General features: G+C 35.3%; 1 protein-coding gene across 2 annotated transcripts in view; it reads left to right on the top strand.

The window, feature by feature from the left end:
* Nucleotides 1-23,329, top strand: part of LOC149533199 (copper-transporting ATPase HMA4-like) — a 39,091-nt gene extending 15,762 nt beyond the window's left edge. For both annotated transcript variants that reach the window (XM_089805147.1, XM_089805149.1), the window contains one exon: nucleotides 22,491-23,329. In XM_089805147.1, the coding sequence (XP_089661273.1) occupies nucleotides 22,491-22,919 (429 nt within the window). In that variant the 3' untranslated portion in view covers nucleotides 22,920-23,329. The remainder of the gene's footprint in view (nucleotides 1-22,490) is intronic.
* Nucleotides 23,330-25,421: the final 2,092 nt, after the last annotated feature.

The following is a 25,421-nucleotide window of genomic DNA, read 5'->3' as shown; positions in this document are numbered from 1 at the left end:
TGTGATATGTGAGCCTTGATGCTAAATTACAGATCAAGAGAAGATATGAGCTTTACTGGAACCAATTAGTCATGTTCATTTCGATGTAATACTCTTTTCATATTTGGATAGTGAGTTTAGAAGGTGGCTATAACCTCCATTCTTGAGTAGTGTGCTCTCTTTTTGTTCTCAACTCCTAACAAGGTTGCAAACCTCTAACAAGATCTGGTTTCCTATCAGGGACTCATATACTAAATTCTATATAACGTCTCCTAATGGGGTTAGATCTCCTAACAAAGATATTTTCAAGTTAGTGCATAATTTTGTGGTTTCAATCCGCATCAAGGTTTTTCCCTTGGCTAGGGTTTCCTCGAGAACAAATCATGGTCTTCTGAGTACTTTGATGTATGCTTTATTTTTATGCATTATATTTTATGGTTGCATATAGTTACATAGTAAATTGTTGAATTGGATTAAAAGTTTTGCAACATTGATTTAAAACCCACGCTCAGTGTTGCTTGATCCTTAAAATTTGTATTAGAGCTTGGTGCCTCAGAAGAAGTCTTACAGCTTAAGGAGGATCTTGATGGACGCAAACGACTTATAGAGGAATTTTGAAGCAGCACTTGAGGACTTGGATAGAGCCAACGAAAAAAAGGGGAGATTAAAATTTAAGCTTAAAAGTGCAGAAGATTACATCAGAAAACTCAAAGAATGGATTGACATTTCAAGAGTTAAGAGGAAGAAACTAGCTGAACAGATGAATGTGCTCAAGATAGTTGAGATTGAACCTTCACCAGATCCGATTGAGAAACTTCAAAAGGAAAAAGAATCACTTCAACATGAATTTGAAATTACCACTCTTCAGATGGCCGAAGAGATTGAAGATGGGAAAGAGAAAAAAGATAAACTTGAAGCATATCTAAAGACGAAAACGAATGAATGTCATGATTTGAATACTTAGCTTGGACAAGTAAGATTGAAAATTGAAGATTCAAGATCTAACTATGAAGAGATTGAAAAGTACACTAACATTGTCAAGGGTGAACTTGTTGAAGCAAAGTTACATCTGGAGAAACTCTACTCAAGCAACGATGAACTTGATGAACAATTGCAACAACAAAAACCTAAGTTACATCTTGAGAAACTCTACTCAAGCAATGCTGAACTTGATGAACAATTGCAACAATAGAAACCTAAGGGCGATATGACTAGACTTAGCTATTATAATGCTGCAAGTTCTAAGGCAGCCAAGGAAAGACCAATGCAAGATCCTATTCAGAGTGATGAACCTAGAGAGCAGATCAAGAAGATTAAAGGAAGATGCTATGCATGCAACAAGTAGGGTCACATGAAACAAGATTGCAAAGGTAATTTTGATACTAAGCCTTTTATTGGTTATTGTTTCAATTGTTGGCTTTATGGGCACAAGTCACATAAATGCAAAGCTAAATCAAATCAAAGGACAAACGAGAAATCTAATCCTAGGTCTAGTGCTAGAAGACCTATTGGAGTAATGATGTTATGTTTTCTGGAGTTGCATGTTATAAATGCAACAACTTTGGACATATTGCAAGAGATTGCAGGTTGTGGGTAAATCAAGGTGGACTAAGTTATGGAAATTCTGTTGTTACGTGTTACAAATGCAATACTCTAGGACCTACAGCTAGATACTGAAAATTTAATAGTTTTATCAATACTAGAAGACCACTTAATGTTATCAATGGAAGGAAAAATGGATCTAATCAGACAAATTATAAGAAAACCAATCATACATTTGTGAAAGAAAGCAAGAATGGGAAAGATTAAGTATGGAAAGAGAATAGTCAGAATGATTCATCAGGCAAGGAGGAATCTTTCAGTTTGATCCTTCTAGTACCAAATAGTGAACCTTCTAAATTAGCTTGAACTGGCCAAGTATGGCCTTAGGGGGAGCAATTGTGTAGCAAAATATCTTGCCCCTGAATTTGTAGAGTTAGGACATGCGTGCTTGTATTAAGTAGTATCAAGGTTGGGAGACACGATATCTTTGATCACATGCCTTTTGATGAGTCTATTTGAGACATCACTGTGGATTTTCATGGCTATCTTTGTGACAACTTTTTTCAGAATGCAACCTAATGCATTAACTGAACAAATTGGGATGATTTAATGGTTGTTTTTGATTCAATTCTCACCTTTTGAGATTCCAAAGTTTGAGTAGAGAGCAAAGTGAGTGATTTAAGTGTTTGAACAGGGAGATTTCCAAAGATTTTAAGCAAACCCTTGTTTGACTGAGAAAGGTCTTTAGTTTAATCTTGCGAGCTTTGCTTGTGGTCATTTTTAGTTGGTTAAGCATCGATACACCATAGTTTTACGATATTAAGGAATGAAATAGGTACCTTTTCAAGAAACACTCCTTCAAATGCATGGATGATGATCTCGAGGGTGTGTTCGCCCAAACCCCTGATGGAGTGTTACGTGTTGAGGATTTAAGGGCTTATATCCGCTCCGAATATGAGACAATTGGCAATGCTGTTATTTGAAGTGACCCTAAAGATGTGCTAAATGAGGATAGGACCTTCAAGATTGAATTCAATCATTTGGAAACCCTAAAGATAGTGAAAATTATGGACTTCCAAGAATTTGATGAGTTGGAATGGGTAAAGATTGTCCTTAGAAGAATCCATGATCAATATTTCTGGTTGGGAGATCAACCTGTTAAGATAACCAAGGAGCTTATTCACCTAGTGACTGGATTTGATAATGTAGGCATAATACCCACAGTGAGGAAGTCTATCAAGAAGGAAGTGGAGAAAAATACTAGTTCCAAGTGGGATAAGCGATCCATAACCCTCGCAAATATTAGAAGGATGTGAGACTGATTTCCTAATGGGCTACTAGATCCATTACACTAGCAGACTTAACTGAATTTTGACTGGAATCATCCATACAACTTACAAGACGGTCATTGAGCATGAACACTTTGATATCTGTTAGATCATTAGGCAACAACTAGTTGAAAATATCAGAAGATTCAAGCATGACAAATGGCAAGTGTTCATGTTTGGATCTGTAATTCTACACATGTTCTTCCATATCACTAATAGGTTTCCAAACATTCATCCTAATACATGGAGAAGTAATGTACCCACTGCAGTTCAGATCACAAAACATTACAAAATGCAAGATAGAAATCAGATATACAGTGATCTATTTGGATAGTAGCGAAATATGTTGAGATCATGTGCTTTGTGGTTGAAACTGATAACACATTCATGGAAGCATTAGAACCTAGTATGCAATGGAGCCCACCTATGGGATATGAGGTAGACCCCTTTATTGTTGTGCAACATGTTGAGGTCATCCTTGCTTCAGAAAAAAGCCCAAATGTTGAGCGATGGGGAACATATGAGAAGTATAGTAAAGTGAGGGAAGAACTCAATAGAGGTTTAAGGAAAAGAAAGATAAAGAAACTGATTGATAAAGTAGCTTAAAAGGAAGGGATATCAAAATAACAAAAGACAACAATAAGGAAGGAAAGCGAAGTAGTAAAACAAGCCAAGGTTGAGGCCTCCACACTTGTAAGGAAAGTAGAGGAAGAAAGAGTTGAAGAGAAACAACTGGAGGTGTTAGATTAACCACTGGGAGTGGTTGCTATGCCTAGGGATACTTTTGCATCTCAGAAAGCCACTAGAAGATGTGCAAGAAAAAACTCCACTAGCTAAGGCAGACAAAGTAAAGGCAGAGGCAGCTCCTATTGCTGCAATATCAAGAAGGCCTTTTAGGACTCTCAAACCCAAGTTTAAGGCCAAGGGACCTAGTTCTAAGAAGTCAAAGGTGACTGAGTCTACACCTAAGAAGCAAAAAGAGATAAAATCACAAACATAAGAGAAGAAAGATGAGAGGAAGAGTAAGTGGAAGTCCGACATGAAAAATATCACTTAGAGAATAGAGAAAGAGGGGCTAATAAGTCAGCTGAACAAATAGTATGACACGTATGAGCCCGATGATCAAAAAATATTAGAAGATTGAGTTATTGTTTATTTGTTAACTTCAAAAGGAATTTCATTGAGACTCAGGGCAGTATACTTGATGATCTATTTGAGAAACTTAACATAAGGAGATAGAGGGCATTAGAAGAAGATAAGAGGATAAGGGAGAAGAGGTTACATGATCTATGTGCTTTGATCACAAAGCACATTGGATATTGAATAAGGCCAAGGATAAGATGAGATCTAAAATGAGAATCATAAAATATTGAATAAGGGTAAGACAAGTATGAAGACATTTGAAAAGAAATTGAGAGAGTGATCTCTCAACTATTGATGGATATTGATTACAAGGGTGTACTTGCACCTACACCACAACCAAAAGGAATTACAATCAAAGAGCAGACAATGACTCTTATAGAGCAAAGCAAAGATGATACCAAAGAACCAAAATTGGAATCGGATCGGAATCGGCAAGGCCTACTCAAATCATGAATCGCCTTTGAATTGGCAAGGTGAAAAAAGCCTTGAAATTCAAAGATTTTAAAATTGGTGATTTTTCACCAATCTGCCAATTTTGGCTATTTTTGACAAGAATCACCAATTCAGGCGATTTTTGGCACAAAAAATGGTGAGCTGATTCACCCACTCATCATGAATCGCATGTCTTAAGTCATATCGTGAAATTGTGTGAATTGCCTGAATCGCGGCGTTTCACGTTACTTTGGATGATACTGACGATGTAAATTAGTTCTTTAGTAATGTACACCAACCAAACTTCTTTGTTTTAGGTGTACTTATTATTACCTTAGAACCCTCTAAGGAAGAGCAAGACTAGAATGCCTTTTTGAAAATTTTCATTTCTAATAAAGTAGTCAAAGAAATAATGCTTGAAGCATAGGATATGGTTGAAAAAGAAGAGAAAGACCAAGATGATGAACAAGAAAAGAAAAAAGAAAAAGAAAAAGAAGACATTATGACTGAAGTTGAAATAGGAGAGGTGATCAATGAAGGGAAGCCTTCAATGATCATACTTGATGAGGTAGATATGGATAATGTACAGTTGGAGCCTCTATATCCAAAAAGTAATGAGCCTAGCAATGACCCTATTGAAAAGGTTAAGGAATTTGAGAAGTCACAGAAGGTAACAGTGAAAGTGGAAAGTCTCTTGGAGACTCTCATTGCTTCTGATATGACATCAATGCTAGCAAGTGATATGAGCAAGGCACTTATGAGTATTGAGAAGGAAGGAGATCTGGAACCATATGATGAAGACTAGTTGATGAGGAACTCAATGAGTGCCTTTGCTAAGGTTAAAAGAAAGATTTGAGAAGAGATCAGAGAAGAAGACAAGAGTGCTAATTATTGGATAAATAAACTGTAGCGAAGTTGTTGACAAATTGGATAGGGTGCTAGATGAGCATGATACTCATTTCTAGTCGCTAGAACAAGCAAAAAAAGCTAGAGCAAGTAATGAATACAAAGTAGAAAAATTTAATAAGGTACGTGCTTCCATCGCTAGTGACACCAAACTAGTTGATGAAGACATTAAGGATGTTGAAGCTTGTATTTTTAAGGGTAAGAAGATATACGTTCATTGTGTGAGATTAGCTAAGTACATGATAGACATTGAAAAACTAATTAAGGAGGAAGAGGAGAGCTTGGATAAGCTAGCTAGAATGTATGAATCATCTAACCAAGTAGTTACAGAGGAAGTAAGCAAGCTAATGGATACATTAATACATTATATCATGAGAAAGATATAGTTCAAAAGAGGTTTGTAGAGCTAAGGAGTCTCCCCACTCCTAAGCTTGATATAATGCAACATGAATTGGAATTGCTGGAAACAACACAAAAGTCACGTGCAATTTTTATGCCTATAGATCTTGAGGCAATAGAGGTAACTTCTTATGCATTATGAGAAGAAATACAAGTGGCAAAGAGTTTGAAGAAGACATGAGATACCGACTTTCAAGCATTGAAAATTAATTTTGTAGATATTTTGGGATTTGTGTAAAGTGAGTTTGCCTAGATGCAAAATCTTGGTTTGTTGTACATAGTAAATTTTGGCATCTCACCTTTGTCATTGATGTCAAAGGGGGAGAGTTAGAGTGAAAAGTGATATATATGTACAATTTATATTGTAAGGGGGAGTATTGATAGATCAAGCTACTAAGAGCTTTTTGAGTTTAGCATTGGACAAGTGTTGCCATCAACGCCAAAGGAGATTGTTGGCGAGTAATAGGTGATTGATTAGGTGTTGTCATTGATGGAAACATTGTTAGCATGAATGCTGATGGTATTTCGGTGGGGGAGTATCCTAACAGTGTTGGAGACATAATTCAATGGTTATGTGTTGCATTCATGATGGAGTTTGTCATTGATGTCAACATACTTGTTATTCTATGAAGACTGACATAACAACATAGAGATATTGGCTTTGTGTGGTTCAAGGATTGAAGATCAGCTTCTGCACACTTAAGGAGATGTTCTACAGTATGTCTAGATGATATAGTTAAGAGCGCATACGAAAATATGAAGACTGGATAGAGTTATGAGGGATTTTAGTGAAGGTAGCTTTTAGACAGTTATTCCTGGAAAGCGGGTATTGTTGTTTGGATTTTATCTCCTAATGGAAATGGAATCTGGTTGAGTGAGTTGAGACAGAGGTTGAAGACATGTTAGAGATGCCTTGGTAAAGTTAGCATAATCAGATGTTCATCGCATGAAAAGTTACGAAGACTTTGAGCCGACAAATTGATTGTAATCTTGAAAAGTTGTAATATTGTAAAGTAACATGTATTGTAATATCTTAAGGATGTCCTATATTATGATTGTAAATTGAGAAAGCCTCAAAGCTGACTCAATGATTTGTTTTAGGACTTATATTAAAGAAAGGTCATCTCATTGTGGATAGGTATCCAATGTAGATGTTTTTGAAATCAGCGAGATCATTTGTGTGATATGTGATCATATCTATGTGATGTATATTGTGCAAGCTTGAATGCAAATATCTTTTGGATCAAAGAAGAGTTTGGTGTAGTTGAGGCACAATGAGCTTACGAGGAACTGTATTTGGCAAGATAAGTTGCTGTTGGACAGTTGTTGATTCACACTTGTATTATTCAATGAGGATAGTACGAAAGCTATTTGGACAGTGGGTCCAACTGACTTCCCTTTGACTCCTAACAAGGTTGGAATCTCCTAACAGGGACTTATAGATATTGATTGTATTTCGTTGACTCCTAACAGGGTCTATTCTCTAACAAGGAACTTTTATATTAGTACATCATTTTGTGGGTACCATCCCCACTGGAGATTTCCCTTTGATCAAGGGTTTCCCTAGTTAACAAATCTGGTGTTATTGTGCATGGCTATCTTTTTATGGTTGTTGCATTTACTGTTTACATGTTTTAAAATTAATAAAGATAATGAGAGTTGTTTTAAATGCTTAACTGATTCACCCCCTCTTAGTTATCTTGGTGGACTTTAATTTCTAACAATTGGTATTAGAGCATCAGGTCCTTGAAGGAAAAACTTAACAGCTTAAGGAGATCAATGGCGAGTCATTTTGGGAAAGAGGGCCCGAAGTTTGGAGTTAACTATGATAGTTGGAAAGAAAAAATGAAGACACACCTACAGTGCATGGGTCCAAACTATTGGTTGGTGACTAACAACATTAAAGATGTGATTAAAGAAGACAAGCTTGAGGGTTGTGAGGAAACTCAGAAAGATACATTCATGTATAACATGCTTTCTAGAGAAGCACTATTATCAGCTCTTTGAGAAACTGAATATGGTTAGAATAAATCTTTGAGACATGCTCATAGAATTTGGAATGCTTTACAAAGTACAATTGAAGGTAATAAACATGCTCAAAAGGCTAGATTGCAGAGTTGGATATTTCAAGATGCTAAGATGTTGGAAGATGAATCTATAAGAAGTTATTTTGGTAGAATACTAGAGATTGTTACAGGAATCAAGACTTGTGGAGGAGAAAAATCAGAAGATGAAGTTGTGTGAAAAATATTGAAGACTTTGACACATGCTTACAAACAGATAGTGTAGATGATCGAACAAGTTATACCTTGTACATCTAATTTTACAAGAGTGACTCTTCTTGGGAGATTACAAACAATTGAAATGTGGATGAAACAAAGTGGAGAACTACCTAGAGTAGAAATTGCTTTCTGCACACAAAGAGACAAACCTATGTTGACAAGAAGTGCAAGTACAAGTGGAGATTATGCCAGTACCAACCGAACAAGAGAAGAAGACAAGAAGATTGAGGAAGGACTTGGCCTGCTTATGAAAAGAGAATCTAAAGGTAACAAAATTCTTATGTGTTGGATATGTAAAGAACTTGGTCATTATTCTCCTAAATGTCCTAAGAGAGGAAAAAAGTTTAAGAAAAAACCCTACAAATCAAGAGTAGCTAAGGATTTCTTTTATGTTAATGAGGATGGTGAACTTGATTTCAAAATGGTAGACTTTTTGACTGAAAGTGATGATGAGGATGATGAAATACGATTTGTTGCTATTAAGGAAGAAAGCCTTGAAAAAGAAGTTAGAGAAGAAAAAGCATTAATATCACAAGTTGAAAAGAAGGAATCTGATTGGATTATAGATAGTGGTTGTTCCCATCACATGATTGGAGATATGAGTAAATTTGTTGAATTTAATAGCTATGATGGAGGAGTAGTTAGAGTTGGAAATAATGCAGCCTGCCATACAAAAGGAAAATGATCAATTACATTTGATGAAAAGATCAACACTGATGATGTTTACTTTGTGGATGGTTTGAAACATTATCTTTTGAGTGTTGGACAACTAGTTGACAAAGGATATTAGTTGCAGTTCATATAGAAGACTTGCATTATTAAGGATAAAGATGGTAGGCTGATTGGTACTAGTACAAGAAAAAGAGGTAATTTATTTTTGTTGAATCCTACTAAAATGACATGTTTAGTTGCAAAAGTGGATGACAATTGGTTATGGCACAAGAGAGTTTGTCATAAAAGCTTTGGTAACATTGTGAAGGTCAGTACTACATTTGCAGTTAGAGATTTTTCTAAGATTGTGAAACCTACTAACATGATGTATAAAGAATGTGTAATGGAAAAATAAAACAAAAGTTCATTTCGAAGCAAGAAATTTACCACTTTAGCAAAATTGGAGATTGTGCATATAGATTTGAGTGGTCCTACTAAGATGAGAGCATTCTACGGCGAAAGGTATTTCATGCTTCTTATTGATGATGTAGTGCCTCTCGTGTTTGCAGTTGTACCTTGTTATATTTTGATCCGAGAGATACTTGTACTCATGTTATTTTTACATTTGAAATGACTTAAGAGTCGGATGTTGTACCTTGATTTCAGTATCATAGATGTTAGATTACTATGCTATTCAGTTGATCGTATTTGCATGATGATGCCATTTTGAGATGACAGTATGTTTTATGATGATATCTGGTTATCTAGTATTTGGACATATCTCTAATTATGTTCATGTGTTGGATTTAAAGCTATGGTAATTTACTTCATTCTTGCTTTGTTATGCTTTATGCAAACGTGAGAGGTATAAATGGATTATTTAGGTATTATTAAATAAATGATTAAATTAGGTTACTTAATGCATTTATTGCTTTGGCTATGATATTATATGCAATTGCACTTAATCACGTGTTTTAGTGTGTAGAATTTATATCCCTGGCAGTGGCACATGGAGTTGGTGATTCAGCTATTCATATGTTACCAATGTTGTCCTTGCATGGTTGACGTATCTTAATTAATTGTTTAAATTAAACCTTTCGGTGATTTGATAAATCCAAACTCATTTGCATTATGTGATTAGACCTGTGAATGTGTCTGTGCATTTAGAGATTTGCATTTGTTGCGAAAGTTGTTAAGGAATTTTTGTGATTTCAGGTTTAGTTTTTAATTAATTTTAATGCCTGGCAGCTTTATCATAGATGAATTCCAATTACTTGGAATAGCTTGTTTTCGTTTGGGTGGATTCGAGCTTTAACTAGGTTACTTGGCTATTTACCCTAATCAATTATTCAATCAAAAAGTGAATAAGTATCCAAAGAGAAAATTAATTCCAAACTTCTCACTTTTGCAAATTACAAATTTGAGAGCTTTTTCCAAATCCTCTTCTAGAGGATTGTGTTTCTATTTGTTGTGAGAGCTACAGGCGTGGGATCTTCACGAGACCGGTCTCGTTGGATCCAGCTCGGGGAGACCTTGCTTTGTTGCGACTTTCGGTAGCTTCCATGAGATATTTATTTTATCTAGCTAATTCCCGTATTAGCCCTTTTGGTTGTTGGGTGGGGCTCTCCCGTTTTCATGTTTCAGCTCCGTTTCAGCTTTCGTTTCTAGTAGTTGTATGTTACAAGGCTGAGAACTAGTGTTCCCCTCTATTTCTGATTGCTACTTTTGCCCGGTTGATTGGGTATGAGCATTTTCCTGATTTTCGGGATGAGGGTTTGGGGTTTTGCACCATTATGCTGATGTTTTTGCATACGATGTCTGAAACTGAATTTTATTGGATTTTCGTGGCTTTTTAGCCCAAAGACCAAATGGGTTTTAATTTCAAAGTTTTGAAGTTTTTACTTTGATTTGTGTACCACCCAGTTTTCTTGGGTTTTCTTGGCATGATGTTGGTCGTGGACTTGGATTATCCGTAGTATGTCAATTAAATTATCGTTGCACTTTTATGTTGCATTAGGATGTGTGCCACATTTGCCCTCTTGATCTTGTACTTGGTTGAGTGTTATTTTTGCTTGTGTTCTCATCCAACCCTTGTGCTATGACTTGCGAGGCCCGATCTTCTGTGGTATTTCCAGGAGTTATGTTCATTTGGGGTTGGGTTGGGTTGGGTTGGGAATATGCATGCCTACAGACACTCATCGTTGGATGAGCATGGGTAGGGTAGGGTAGCACCATGGAGGGGGCTTCTATCTCACAACATGGTGATCATCGTGCCCAGAGGGTTGGTAGAGGAAGTTTTAATCAAGTGATAACTAAATAAAATACTGGGTGGTAATAAAACTAAGATAATAAAAGGACACAGTGTGAGAACCTTCCATTGGGAAGTTAAACCGCATGATATCTAGCTTGGGCTTTCCAATGCTAAGCGACTCTCCATGTAGTGAGTCCCTACATAGTTACCCATTGAGTGTCTGACCAGGACGTGTAGTACTTGCATTGTCTCATGATCTTAGTTTTAGTCATCTGATTGTCTAGGGTGAGTGTTAGCCATGGACGTTTTCTTTATGTGTGTTTGTGGTTAGATCATTATTTCCATCAGCACGGCGGGAGTGGACCTATGGGTTCCATGTGTTTGGGAGGCGTAACTACCTATACCACTGTTGGGAATCGGTGTACAGAGATGGTCTACTATTCTAGTGTGACTGCTGCTTGATGTTTCACTTGGTATATTTGGGATTCCGGAGTATGCTTCCTTGTGATTTATGCTTTCATTGGAATGTATGGATATCATGTTTAGATGATGTGTTTTGATTAGCTAGAATATCTATTGCTTTACTTGTTAGCATGTCAGATTTCCTTGTTCTTATGATGTTATTATGCTTTAGAAGTGACACCTTCATAAGACAACTCTGACTATCTAGTTGGAAATTTGGGATGTTACTCATGGGGGATGGCTAGGACCTTCGAGGTCTCATGATGCTATTATGGTTGGGAAGGACCGCACATGAGTTTTGTTATGTTCGTTCATTGCGATGTTGCTTTTAGTACATTTCCTTTACTGCTATGTTTTAGATGGTTAGATGAACTTTCCGTCTTGCAGTTATTGTGTTCGAGTGTCTAAGCCTTGATTGTGGATCTAGTACTCCCTGGTGTGGAGGATTATCTTTCCTACCTTTTTATCTTATGTTTTTCTTGCTTCTTCTTGTGAATTCTTGAGTGAGATTGCACTCTCTCACGCGAGAGTTTGAATTTTTGCATAGGGCCTTGCATTTCTTTGCGTGGCTCTTTGTACTTCCTTGCGCAAACCTCGCCATTAGTGCAGTGGTTTTGGTTGGTGGGCCAAGTAGTTCTTCGCGCGAGAGGGTAGTTTCTTGCGTGGCATGTTGTACTTCCTCGTGCGAAGGGGTATTTTCTCGCGCAAAACTGTTTGTTGTGATTTTCTCGTGTGGAAAACAAGGGGCATCTCCGTTGTTTTTCGGGGAACGCAATTTGGTGATTTGAGTACCCTTTTTAGTAGTTAGTATTTCCATGCTTCGACAAATCATAAATTTTATGTTTTGTTGTCGTCTTTGGATTTTTTCTTCAATTTGATCGCGTTAGTTTGGTAGTGGTGTTTGGATGTTTGTTTAGTCTTCCATTGCGATCTTTGTGATCCTTGTATGTTGATTGTTGTGTGCATCCATACTTGTTTTAAGAAAAAGATCTTGGCTTTTATTTATCTTTGTTTCAAGGATCTCCGGGCGAGGCATTACAGATGATTTCACTATAATGATGTGGGTTGCATTTCTTGGAGAAAAATCTAAAGCTTTTGAGAAATTCAAGATATTTAAGAGTAGAGTTGAGGATAAATTTGGTTTAAAGATTAAATGTTTGAGATTTGATAGAGGAGAATTTATTTCAAATGAGTGTAACAATTTTTCTGAAGATAATGGTATAAAGAGACAACTTTCAGCCCCTAAGACATCATAGCAAAATGGAGTAGCAGAGAGAAGAAACAAACCAGTGATAGAAGCAGCAAGAGCAATGATGCTTGAAAACAAAGCATCACGTATCTTTTGGAGAGAAGCAATAAATACAACAGTATACACTATGAACAGAGTGCAGATCAGACAAGGCACTGGTAAGACCCCCTATGAACTGTGGTTTGGACATAAACCTTCTATAAAGTATTTTAGAATCTTTGGAAGTAAATGCTACATTACAAGAGATGATGATATTGGAAAGTTTGATTCAAAGGGTGATGAGGGAATGTTTCTTGGATATTCACTAAAAAAAAATCATATAGATGTTATAATCAAAGATCAAAGACTATTGTTCAAAGTGCTAATGTAGGAGTTGATGAAAAGTTAAGAATTCAAGAAAGGGTACTTGATTATAATTCTGATGAAGAGACTAATCCAAGAGGTAATAGGCAGATTGTTAAGTGGGAATTGTTTTATGAAACTGACAGTGATTTGCAACATGAAATACAAAGAGAAGAACAAAGAAAAGAACCTAGATTTGAATCAAGAGCAAAAATCAAAATTGAACAAGTGGCACCTAACAGGAATGTGGCAAAGAATCATCCTGTTGAACAGATTATTGGGAGCAAAGACAAAGGAGTTATGACAATGAACAAGGTACATGAAGAATTGTGTTTAATTTAAGAATGCTGATGAAGCTTGTAAAGATGATTATTGGATAAAAGATGAAAGAAGAATTAAATCAGATTGAAAAGAACAAGACTTGGAAGTTGGTTCCTAGACCTAAAGAGAAGAACGTTAGTGAAACTTAATGGGTATTCAGAAACAAGATGAATGAACAAGGTGAAATTGTAAGAAACAAAGCAAGATTGGTATGTAAAGGATATTTACAGCAAGAAGGAATTGATTTTGAAGAAACCTTTGCACCTGTTGCCAGATTAGAAGTAGTAAGAATGTTTTTGGCATATGCAACTAACAAGAACTTTAAAGTTTATCAGATAGATGTCAAATCAGCTTTTATAATGGACAACTTGAAGAAGTGGTATACATTGAACAACTTGATGGTTTTCCTTTGATAGATAATGAGGATATGGTTTGTAGATTGAAAAAGGCATTGTATGAATTGAAACAAGCACCTAGAGGTTGGTATGCAAGATTGGATAAATAGTTGACAGATTTGGGATTTGTGAAAGGTAATGTTGATAGTAACTTGTATGTGAGAAAGAATGATAAAGGATTACCGCTTGTTGTAGTAATTGTGGATGACATTATTTTTGGAGGTAACGATGAAGCGAGGCATTTTTAGAAGAAATGAAGAAATAATTTCAGATTAGTATGATTGGAGAAATTAAATATTTTTTGGGATTGCAGATTGTATAGAACAATGATGGCATTTTTATATCACAAACAATCTTAAAGATTTGCTGAAAAGATTTGGATTTAAAAGTTGTAAACTAGTTGGAACACGTATGGTAACTAGATATAAGTTATTTAGCAAAGATGAATCACCTACTGTTGAACATAAAAAGTACAAATCTATGATTAGCAGATTGCAATATTTGACACACACTAGACCGGATATAGCTAATGCAGTTAGAATCATGACAAGATTTTAGGCAGATCCTAAAGAGACATTATGCAATAGTAAAACGAATATTCAGATATTTGAAAGACACTTGATTATGGATTATGGTATGACAAATCACATGATTTCACTTTATATGCATTCACTGATGCTGATTGGGTAGGAAATGTACATGATAGAAAGAGCACTAGTGGTGGAGCATTCTTCTTGGGAGGAAGATTGGTTTCTTTGCTGAGCAAGAAACAAGATTGCATTTAACAAAGTACGATAGAAGCAAAGTATGTGGCAGTGGCCAACAATTGTTATCAAATTATTTGGATAAAGCAAATGTTGAAAGACATTGGGATAGAATTTAGTAAACTTGTTATCATACATTGTGATAACACAAGTACTGTAAATATGTCAAAGAATCTAGTATTACATTCAAAGACAAAGCATATATCTATTAAGTATTACTTTTTGACAGAGAAAGTTGCAGAAAAAGAGATCATATTGGAATATGTTAGCACAAAGGAGCAGATAGCAGATATATTCACAAAGCCTTTGGCTAAGGACACATTTGAGTATTTGAGAGGTATGCTTGGGGTTATGCCCTAACCTATTTTTGAGTAGTTGATGCAGAGATTGCATCAATTCAGCTGATAACAAGGCACTATTTCTTTATCTGGATTGGATGCTTGATGCTTCCTCTATGGGGGAGTATTTGTGTTTGAGTTGAGTCATGAAGGACTCTTGTTATAGGTATTTAAAAGTGTCTTTGGACACTTGAGCTTATTGCAGATTGTCTCGAAGCTGATTGAACTTAGTAAATCAACATAATGATGAGTTTGTCATTGATGTCAATGCGAGAGAGAGTAGTATCATGAAAAACATCATTTGGAGAGAATAACACATGAAAAACGTTATATGAGAAAGATTATCCTTTGGAGGAGAGATGCATACTTTTTTGAGAGATGTATATTGATTGATAAAGAGGATTTAAGAAAGATGCTGATGTATGGTTACATTTATGGGCACCTTGAATGGGGGAGTAAAGGCAGATGAGGAAGAGATATATTTGGTATTCATGGAACTTAGATTTTTTTGTCTATATTGCCATCAATGCCAAAAGGGGAGATTGTTAGCATGAATGCTAATGGTATTCCTGTGGGGGAGTATCCTAGCAATGTTGGAGATATAATTTAGTGGATGTGTTGCAATCATGATAAAGTTTGTAATTGATGTCAACATACTTGTTATTCAGTGAAGACTGACAGAGCAACAGAGAGAGATTGGCTTCTTGTGGTTTGAGGATTGAAGATCGACTTATGGGCAATTAAGGAGATGTTCTACGGTATGTCTAAATGATATAGTTAACAACGCGTACAAAAGTATGAAGATTGGACAGAGTTATGAGAATTTTGGTGAAGAAAGCTTTCAAAAAACATTTCTGGAGAGCGGGTACTGTTGTTTGGATTTTATCTCCTAACAAAGATGGAATTTGGTTGAGCGATCTGAGACAGAGGTTGAAGACATGTTAGAGATGCCTTGGTTAAGTTAGCACAATCAAATATTCATCGCATGAAAAGTTATGAAGATTGTGAGTTGACAGATTGATTGTAATTTTGAAAAGTTGTAATATTGTAATCTAATGTGTATTGCAATATCTTAAGAATGTCCTATATTATAATTGTAAATTGGGAAATCTCAAGGCCAACTCAATAATTTGTTTTAGGACTTGGTATAAAGGAAAGATCATTTCCCTGTGGATAGGTATCTAGTGTGGATGTTTTTGTAATTAGTGAGATCATTTGTGTGATATGTGATCATATCTATGTGATGTATATTGTGCGAACTTGAATGTGAATATCTTTCGGATCAGAGCAGAGTTTGGTGCAGTTGAGGCACAATGAGCATATAAGGAACTGTCTTTGGCAAGATAAGATGCTGTTGGATAGTTGTTGATTCACACTTATATTATTCAGTGTGGATAGTACAAAAGCTGTTTGGATAGTGGGTCCAACTGACTTCCCTTCAACTCCTAACAGGGTTGGCACAACTCTTACTAGAGATTCAAAATTTCCTAACAGGCACTCATATGTACTGATTGTATTTCATTGACTTCTAATAAGGTCTATTCTCTAACAAGGACCTTTTATATTAGTACATCATTTTGTGGGTACCATCTGCACTAGGGTTTTTCTTTTAATCAAGGGTTTCCCTAGTTGACAAATGTGGTGCTATTGTGCATAGTTATCTTTCTATGGTTGTTGCATCTACTGTTTACGTGTTTTAGAATTAATAAAGATTTTGAGAGTTGTTTTAATTGCATAACTGATTCACCCTCCATCCTCTCAATTATCTTGGTGGACTTTACTTTCTAACAAACATAACTTAGTGGCATGATCGCTTGTGATAACAATAAGTTTTTTCATGGTATCAATGAGAAAAATGCCCAAGTCCAGGAAGATAATGTAGGATACAATCAGATAGCTTGCTCAAGGATGACAACAAACTTATCCAATGAGACTCAATTTTGGGAATATGATATATATAGTGTGTATGAGCTGCTGGTATGGTCGCTTGTGTTAATATGAAGTCTAGCATGTGTTTTGGTATGCGAAGAACATGTCCAATAAGATAGAGTTTTAAGACGATTTTATGAGATTAGGTATTTTGGCTTAGGAAATTGGATTGGCTTGTCCATTCAATTCTTGAGCAATAGAGGAATAACATCCAAGGACTTAACTCTTGGATAGCTTGGTTCAATTTCTTATTTTGGAAATGAATGTACATGTTTTGCGAAACATTAGTTGAGCCGACTGAATTAATGAATTAAGGGTATATGAAAGAACTTTTGATATGTTAGCATGTGTGAACAGTGTGATGACAGATTGATGTGATGTGTGAGCCTTGATGTTGAATTACATATCAAGAGTAGATGCAAGCTTCCGTGGAACTAATCACGCATTGTGATGTTACGTAATAGTTCATTTTGTTAAAATTAGAGGATCGTTGCAAATGAAATAATATTGCTTGTGATTTCTATATTATTCCAAATGCAACAGTCTCTTTCCATTTATATTGAGAATAAGCCTATGAAGAGGCATGTCCCTTTAAGGGACATGTCTATTCATTAATTATATAATTAATATAATTATATATATATATATATATATATATATATTAAACACATTATATTTGATATATAATTATTCATAGGTTTAGCTAACTAAAGCTATAAAACATTAAGACTCCCTCTTAGCTTGGAAGGATAAACATATGATACATATTACACCATTGATAATATTAGGAAATCACATCAAGAAAATCTTTGATCAAAAGACTTCTATTATATAAAATCATATGGGTATTGGCCTATCATAATATCAACACATGATATTCACCAAATACTCTTTTGATATCATATTAGGTAACATGCGTATTGGCCTATCGAAACATGAATCAAATAATATTCACCAAATACTTTGAGTAATGGCCTATCAGAACATCAGCTAAATGAAATTTACCAAGTACTCAATGCGGTAATGGCCTATCTGAATATCAAGGCAAGATATTCACAAAATACCTATCATACATCTATACAAACAACTTTTTAAGACAGTCAATTTAATGACAACTAATACATAGTTGTTGATTTACAAGATAAAGCCTTTCTTGATCTATTTCAACATTTACTCAAAATGTATATCATGATATAGGTTATTGTAAGGTCGTCACCTTCCAATAACTTCTACAAGTACAAGTGATAATCATTTGGAAGTCGTCACTTCCTCATGATGTACATAGGAGGTTTCCCATACACATGAAGTCACTACGGTTACTATCATGTGGTGTTGTTATGATATCCACCATGGATCATATTAGAGAATAAGGTTTTCACCTCAAACTTATGTCTCATAGACAAGAATGTATTACAAAGGATTGTGCTTGGGAATTCTTCTTCACGAAGAAACACTAACCTTTTGACCTCCTTGTTAATGTTACTAATAAAGTGCCAAAACTCCCTCTGAGTCTCATAACAACTTTTCTGACCTCTTAGTTCAAGGTTGTCTCCGATGTAGTATTTGACTCAATCTGAATCTATTATCATCCTTCTAGCCTCATGCCATAAGTCATATCATGCTTTCCTAGTTCAATAGGTATCTTGATAGCATAAGGCCTTCCAATCTACATACATGAAACTTTATCCCATGAATCATAGTCCTTTATCTGCTATAATTTGTGATCACTGGAGAATCCATCTCGACAAGATCTATTCCCTCTGAATCAATGCAACCAAAATCATCAAAAGTTTGACTGAATCATATATTCTATATGCTCCCTCTCATTATCCAAGGTCGCCTATAATGGATTGTTAGACTCCTCTTCAAGAAAACTCGAGCTATCAACTTAGCCTCATAGCAGTGATTATCAAATTCTTCCTTCCTTGAATGCTTCTCAGTCCATCCTCTTGTAGTGAAATGATAACTCCTCTAGGCAGTATATGAACCCCCTGAGCAGAAGAGTCTTTAATTGAAATTGGGCTAGTTCTCTCAAAGATTAGAGAGTAGAGAATCTTCCTTGACAATTTCGGCTTTGACCAAGAAATTCTTGAGTATCATCTTCACCAACCCAAGTTCCCTCCATGCATGCCCTGACTCCTTTATGGCTTATTGATACGAAGATTGCACTAGTCTCTTGCTTACCGTAATTGAGTTGTGAATGAACTATACAACCTCATTGACATTGAGGTATTTGCAACTTGGTGATCTGCACCTTGCCAAAATTTGATCATAGTTGTTCCAAATACTTCAGTTATAAAGCCAATATGAGGGAACTAAGGCAAATGATATGAAATTTGCTAGCGATTGTTGCACATTTGTTCCTGTAAATTCACAACATTCATTATGAAATTGAATCAATGAACACACTCTTCTACATGTGCATGTATAACGATGCCTATTTATCTTCTTTGTGATTGTCTCTTATTTACATAGACGACGCCGTAGACATTAATCTTTTTCTTTTCATCGTATTTGAATACCATTCTTTTTAGTATCTTCCATCCTTCGATCCCTCTTTACATAGTTTTTTTTTCTTTATATATGACTCCTCTTATGCTCAACTTCTTCTATGTGAGATTAAGATTTGATGACTTGGCATTATAGACTCGTTGTGCATCACATATCCTCAGCTATGAAGTGAGTCTGTGAGTTTGGTAACGACTGTCTTATTGCAATCCACGAGAAGACAATGCAATCTTGGCGAGGTTTTCTTTGGCATCAATGTGTCTGCTCGATGAGCTCGATGAGCACTTGTAGGGTTTTGAAGAAAACAAAATATATGATCTTATGTTTAGATCTGTGCATGAGCTGGGTTGAATCACTATTAGAACAGTGGGAGCATAAGGAAGATACCTTTAGCGGTGATCGGGCTGAAGGATCTCAATGCCAGTGTGGCAGATCTCAAACTTGGGGCTTGATGTGGAGGCTTTGTAATCTGTGTGCGCCAGATGTCGAGCTCAAGTCAGAATCTGTCATTGCTGCTCATGGACCAGGTCAAATGATCTAATGTGAATTGTGCAGTGCCAAGGAGGTCACTGATAGTGTAATGCTCAACCACCTTTGGATTGGGCAGTGTTGGATTAACGACCTTGTCCCTCGGTGTGTTGCATAGTTGAATTGTCTATTAGCTTGAGCTGGGGTGGGCAATGAGAATGGTAATCGGGGGCTGATGAGGGTGTACTCAACTTGTTGGTGTAGGAGATGCCGAGTTGGAGGTGGGGGCGAGCTCGGAATGACTTGTGGATCAAGATCACAATCTCCATCAGATCTTTCTTGATGGGAAAAGGTGACTTGCGTGGAAGCTATGAGACATAGCATCCCACATTGTCTTGCCTCTGCAATGTCAAAGCTGATTTGCTCCAAACAAAGTGCACATTACCTATTTCCAAGTCGTAGACATTTGTCAAGTCTTTGGAACAACATGCAGATCCTTGGCATCTAGATAATGAGAGGATCCCAAGCAGTTCATGTTTCCTTCAGATCATCGATCATTCATTTCTTTGGTTCGCCCAATTCACATGGAAATTCTCTTATCGCAGACATTGATCGGATTTGATGTTTGATTTTAGATATGATAATGATTGGAATTTTGTTATATCTCCTTATTCTTTCTCGTCTTACATTTGCAGCCTAGCTATGATACCATGTTAAAATTAGAGGATTGTTGCAAATGAAGTAATATTGCTTGTGATTTCTATATTATTCCAAATACAACAATCTCTTTCCATTTATATTGAGAATAAGCCTATGAAGAGGCATGTCCCTTCAAAGGACATGTCTGTTCATTAATTATATAATTAATATAATATATATATATATATATATATATATATATATTAAACACATTATATCTCATATATAATTATTCATAGGTTTAGCCAACTAAAGCTATAAAACATTAACACATTTTGATGTAATATTGTTATTGTATTTGGACATTGGGCCCCAAAGGTGGCTATAACCTTCATTCTAAAGCAGTGTGCTCTCTTTTTGTTCTCAATTCCTTACAAGGTTGCAAACCTCTAACAAGGTGTTGTCTCCAATCAGGGACTCATTTACTAAATGTTATGTAATGGCTCCTAACAGGGGGTCAAATCTTTTAACGGAGATATTTTCAAATTAGTGCATAATCTTGTGGGTTCAATCCCTATCAGGGTTTTCCCTTGGTCAGAATTTCCTCAAGTACAAATCATGGTGTTATGAGTACTTTGATGTATGCTTTACTTTTATGCATTGAACTTTATGGTTGTATATGAATGGTGAAGTAGTAAATTGTTGAAATGGTTTAAAAGTGCTGAACAACCCCCCATCCCCCCTCTCAGTGCTGCTTGATCCTAACAAAAATTTGGGGACATTAGCCTAAAAGTTAGGAGGAGATGGTTAGCCCTTCCCTATGACTTGACATGTAAAACAACAATAGTGAAAAAAAAGACAAGTGAAGAAAGAATGGGTTGGCAGAAAAGGTTCCCATACCCCTTTACACAACCCTAAACCTTAAATAAAGACTTTTTCATGTTAAACATAAAATTCCTTCAATTTGCCTTTTTGCATTTTGTGAAAAGACAAAGAGAGGGAACAAAACTGAGAAGAGGAGAAATTTGAAATTACATCATTTGAGGTAAGTTAGCACCCATTGTTCATTTTCAAGGACTGAGAATTTCCTGTTGTTGCACAGGAGATCCTACTAGCTGCACAATAAATCCTACTTTCTGCACAAGATATGCATGTTACCATTCAATTATCATACAATAGTTTCTAGTTGTTGTGCAAGAGTTTCGTAGTTGCAGTCAGAGACATTCCAGTTTCTGTGCAAGAGATCTAGTTCCCGCACAAGGATTTTAGCAGCTACATAAGAGATTGCTTTGCCTTGAAAGGTAATATCTTTGCCATGCAAGTTTATATCTTGACACATAAGGTATTTCTTTTACTGCACAATCGATATACTTGTTAGACCTGGGACCCTTTGCAATCTCTTTCTTTTTGCCTTGCAAGGAAAACGTTCCTTGTGATACTATTTGGAAAATCACAAGTGTGTTGAAACTTGAGAGTTAAAAAAGAATCCCCATTATGGTTTTGATAGATTTAACAGGGTTTTTTGATTGCATTCATTTGTTCTTTACTGTTTTCTAATAATCGCTATTACATCTATTTTATTTTTTGATACTCAGCTCTAGGAAATATTTGTGTGCTTGAATACACTTTGCGAGATACCCAGTATAAACCAGTGTTTTTGGATAAAAATAATTGTTGCATAAACAATAAATTAATATTATGCATGCACATTGACAATGAAAGCAATGAACTTTTGTTAATTGTTTGCAGTATCTCATGTGAGTTCTCAATTTAGCTCTAAGGTTATGTAAAATGATATGATTCTATAACATATCTAATGGATGCCATATATATGAAAAAATGAAATTTCAGAATTTCTACATTTTAGAAGTTTTCCCTAGTTATTAGATTGCTGTCCTTACTATCCAGAGCTGCACCTCACCATTTCTTGTCATTTTCATACTGGAAATTCCATGTAACATAGAAAAAAAAAACCGACTTTCAGAGGCAACGGTTATCTTAAAAATCTTTTGTAGAATAAGTTTGAAGATTTCAATAACCTTCAAAATGCTATTTTTGAATTCATTTCCCTATTGGAAACAAAGCAATTTCATATTACTACAAAAAATATAGTGAATAAATGTAAATCTGTTTACATTTTGTTTTTGATGCTTTTGTTACAGATGAAAGGAATGACAGTAGCGATGGTTGGTGATGGCATAAATGACTCTCCAGCTTTGGTGGCAGCAAATGTTGGAATGGCCATAGGTGCAGGAACAGATGTTGCAATTGAGGCTGCAGACATTGTTTTGATGAAAAGCAACCTGGAAGATGTGATCACTGCAATAGACTTAGCAAAGAAAACAATCTCCCGCATCCATCTCAACTATGTCTGGGCTTTAGGGTACAATCTTATGGGAATTCCTATTGCTGCAGGTGTGCTGTTTCCTTTCACCGGCATCCGTCTTCCTCCTTGGCTTGCAGGTGCATGTATGGCTGCATCTTCAGTCAGTGTTGTATGCTCTTCACTTCTTCTTCAATCCTACAAAAAGCCTAAGGAGATCAGGTCTCTACAAAAAGAAATAACACCCCACAATTACTATTTACAGTGAAAAGTTTATAATAATAGATGAATGGAATCCTGGAAAACTTCAAAACCCAGAATAACTATGCGAGTTTGAACAGCATCGTCCTATACTATAATGCTCTCTCTATATGGTCACTGATTTTAAATCACCAAGCAGAATTTAAATCAGTAGCACAGCAGCTTTTTAATATTTTAAATGCAAAGAAAAGCCATTGCAACAGCATATTGAATGTTACTCAAAATAACATTTTGGATTGCTATAGAACCAATACAGTTAGTAGTGAAAAATATGGGGGCCAGTAGTACATGTTTATGAATATCAATTTTCCAGACCCCTAGAATCGTATTAGTAGTCAAAATGAGGACAGTGATCTAATTATTTTATAATGTAACAGGTTGCTTATCAAATTTAGTAAGAGACTTTTAAAATTGCCACTGCTTCTGAGTTCTAGTTGTTTCACAGGAGTAATCAGTATATTTTTAGGAATTTCTGTTTCTTCTATTCCAATGATATTAGTGATGGATTTGTCTTGTGTCATTAGGTAAATGACTGTAAATAATATTTATACTTCTCTAATGGTCATCTTTATTATCCATGGTAGGAAATCTAACAACTTTCACCAGAAAATCTAATAATTTTGAAGATTTTATCCAAAGGGCTGTTTTGTTAGCTTCATTTACATGCATTCAAATTTGCTTCTATTAACCAGATTATACCATGCTTTCTTCAGGTAAGTTTATATTAATCCATGCTGATTAACACATTTTGAAATTATGAAATAACATTAAATATATTTATAATATGCTATTAAGATAACAGTTCTGAATATGAAACTCTTGACTTCTTTGGTGCTGCAGCCACATTAGACTTCAATATATTTAACAGGATAAACATTGAAAGAAAAGAAGCAAAAATCTACAAAAAAATGCAATTATACTTGATTAATCTTGAATCTCTGCTGAAATTTTCTTTGCAAAAATCCTGATTTGTTAAAAAATTGTTGACCTAATCTTCAATGCCGTTTAAATTTAAAATGCAATGGTATCATGTTGAAATTTTAATAAATGGAAAAGAAATGTAAAAAAAAGTTCCAAAAATCTGTTAAACCCTAAATAAATTCACAAATTTGCTGAATCACTCAGAAATAGGGTTGATTCCAAGACAAAATCGAAGTCAGTGCAGAATTAGCATGGAAACAATTTGTTATTTTGTCTCTTAGTTTTGTTTCCTACCTTTGGAAAACCCTAAATAGAGGAGCAGGAGGAGCAGTGGTGGTCATCAACTGAATTTGAAAGGGCCTCAATCATCCTAAATTGCCAATATCAGTGGCTTGCTAACTTTACTTCAACTAAACAAAATGTCTTCTGTTGAATTCTACCCCATATGGAGGTCTTACCAATTGTCATTAAGGAATATAAAGCATTGCAATTGTAGAATAAGATTTGACGAGCTTTCTCAAATGTTTAACCACCCCTACAAAACTCCTTGTGTCAATTACAATAAAAGTTTTGGATCACTTCAAAATGGCTTCCACTTCTACTAAATGCTTAACTGTAGCTAGATTGCTGTTTGATAAATTTTGATATCAGTTATAGACATAACTAATATTTAATCTCAGACTTAGACAACCATTTGGTGACTGCCCTCTTAAAAAGTCTGATAAATTTTGATCTCAGTTACTTCATAGACTTAGCTAATATTTGATCTCAGACTTAGACAACAATTTCGAATTTGGCGACTGCCCCCTTAAAAAGTGAACTAAATATTTGTCCATGTAATCAGCAATATAAATATAAACAATAAAAATTGTTTTCTACAATTCATTTTGATCTCAGTTAAGTTCTGAACATTTGCCTTTGTAATCAGCAGTATGAATAAAAATGGAAAAGTCTATTTTCTAAAATTCAAGGGTTAAACTCTATATTATCTTCTCTCTATATCTCTATGCTATAGAAATGCAATAAAATTTTAAAAAAGTATCTTGTCTCTTTTTCTACAATATTTTATGTTTTCATGAAAATCCAAGTTTTTCCACATTTTTCAAAATATCTTTTATACTTTTGGTTTACCAATTGTTTCCACAATCAACTTTTTCTGCTATGATTAAAAGTAACAGAGGAAAAAGATTTCGTGGAATGATAATGTTCATTCATGTCCTTGCTCTCATCTTTTAAAATTTTTTCATTTTCTTCTAGCAGTATCACCTTAGATTTTGCTTTAAGTTGTAGGTACCAGGTTAGAAAATTCAGTTCAGTTTGGAAGGAAAAAATAAATTGGAAATCCAGAATTTTCAAAAGAGAAGTAAAACTTCTGTAGGAATTAAAACCTGTACGAAATCAGATGAATCTGTCCACATTTTATATGGATCCGGCCAGATTAGGATGAATCTGGTAACAATGCTGTACATTTTGAAAATAGCCCTTGTTCCAATCAACTGAGTGAATGAATAGGACAGGAGAGAAAAAAATAACAGCAATAAAAAGCAGTGATAAATGAAACTGTTTACTGTCCTAACAATAATTCTCA

Source organism: Cupressus sempervirens, chromosome 10, assembly GCF_028749045.1.
Source record: "Cupressus sempervirens isolate cs-2001-9-10 chromosome 10, ASM2874904v1, whole genome shotgun sequence".
NCBI lineage: Eukaryota > Viridiplantae > Streptophyta > Pinopsida > Cupressales > Cupressaceae > Cupressus > Cupressus sempervirens.
Note: the sequence above shows the minus strand (reverse complement) of the source record. Positions and strands in the feature narration are given on the sequence as shown.